The sequence below is a fragment of the Pterocles gutturalis genome, unplaced genomic scaffold (genome assembly GCF_000699245.1).
Source record: "Pterocles gutturalis isolate BGI_N339 unplaced genomic scaffold, ASM69924v1 scaffold30364, whole genome shotgun sequence".
Classification (NCBI taxonomy): Eukaryota; Metazoa; Chordata; class Aves; order Pterocliformes; family Pteroclidae; genus Pterocles; species Pterocles gutturalis.
Genome location: NW_010134221.1, coordinates 5,609 through 6,020, shown reverse-complemented (window position 1 = coordinate 6,020; position 412 = coordinate 5,609). Strand labels below are relative to the sequence as shown.

At 33.7% G+C, this 412-nt stretch overlaps 1 protein-coding gene across 1 annotated transcript in view; it reads left to right on the top strand.

Moving 5' to 3' along the window:
- Positions 1-157, top strand: part of RASEF (RAS and EF-hand domain containing) — a 20,398-nt gene extending 20,241 nt beyond the window's left edge. Inside the window, exon 16 of the mRNA XM_010081517.1 lies at positions 49-157. Within this exon, the coding sequence (XP_010079819.1) occupies positions 49-157 (109 nt within the window). The remainder of the gene's footprint in view (positions 1-48) is intronic.
- The last annotated feature ends 255 nt before the right edge of the window (positions 158-412 follow it).

Below are 412 nucleotides of genomic sequence, written 5' to 3'. Positions count from 1 at the left end.
TTTTTTTTTTTTTTTTGTTTTTTTTTTTTTTTTTTTTTTTTTCCCCAGTGAAGTGCGGAAACGAAGTGATAATCGAGATGATACAAGGTCGGTAACCAGCCTCTCTGGGACACCTGTCAAAAAATCAGCGCTCACGAAAAACTGTTGCAATGTTTAAGTGGCGGTACTTTTCCTGACCTAAATAACTTGTGTATTTAAAAAAAATATGAAGGATTTCAATAATGTATTCTTTTTATTGGGGATTTATACATTTGTGTATTTAGAAATTGCATGTCATCTTAAAAATCCAGACTCTACTTTCTACTCATTCATATTTGTGCACTTGCTTTGCCCCATAGCCTCTGGTTTCACTTTTTCTCAAGTAACGCAAGTCAATGAAGTGAACTCAGAATCAATGTTACAGTAGTCACTC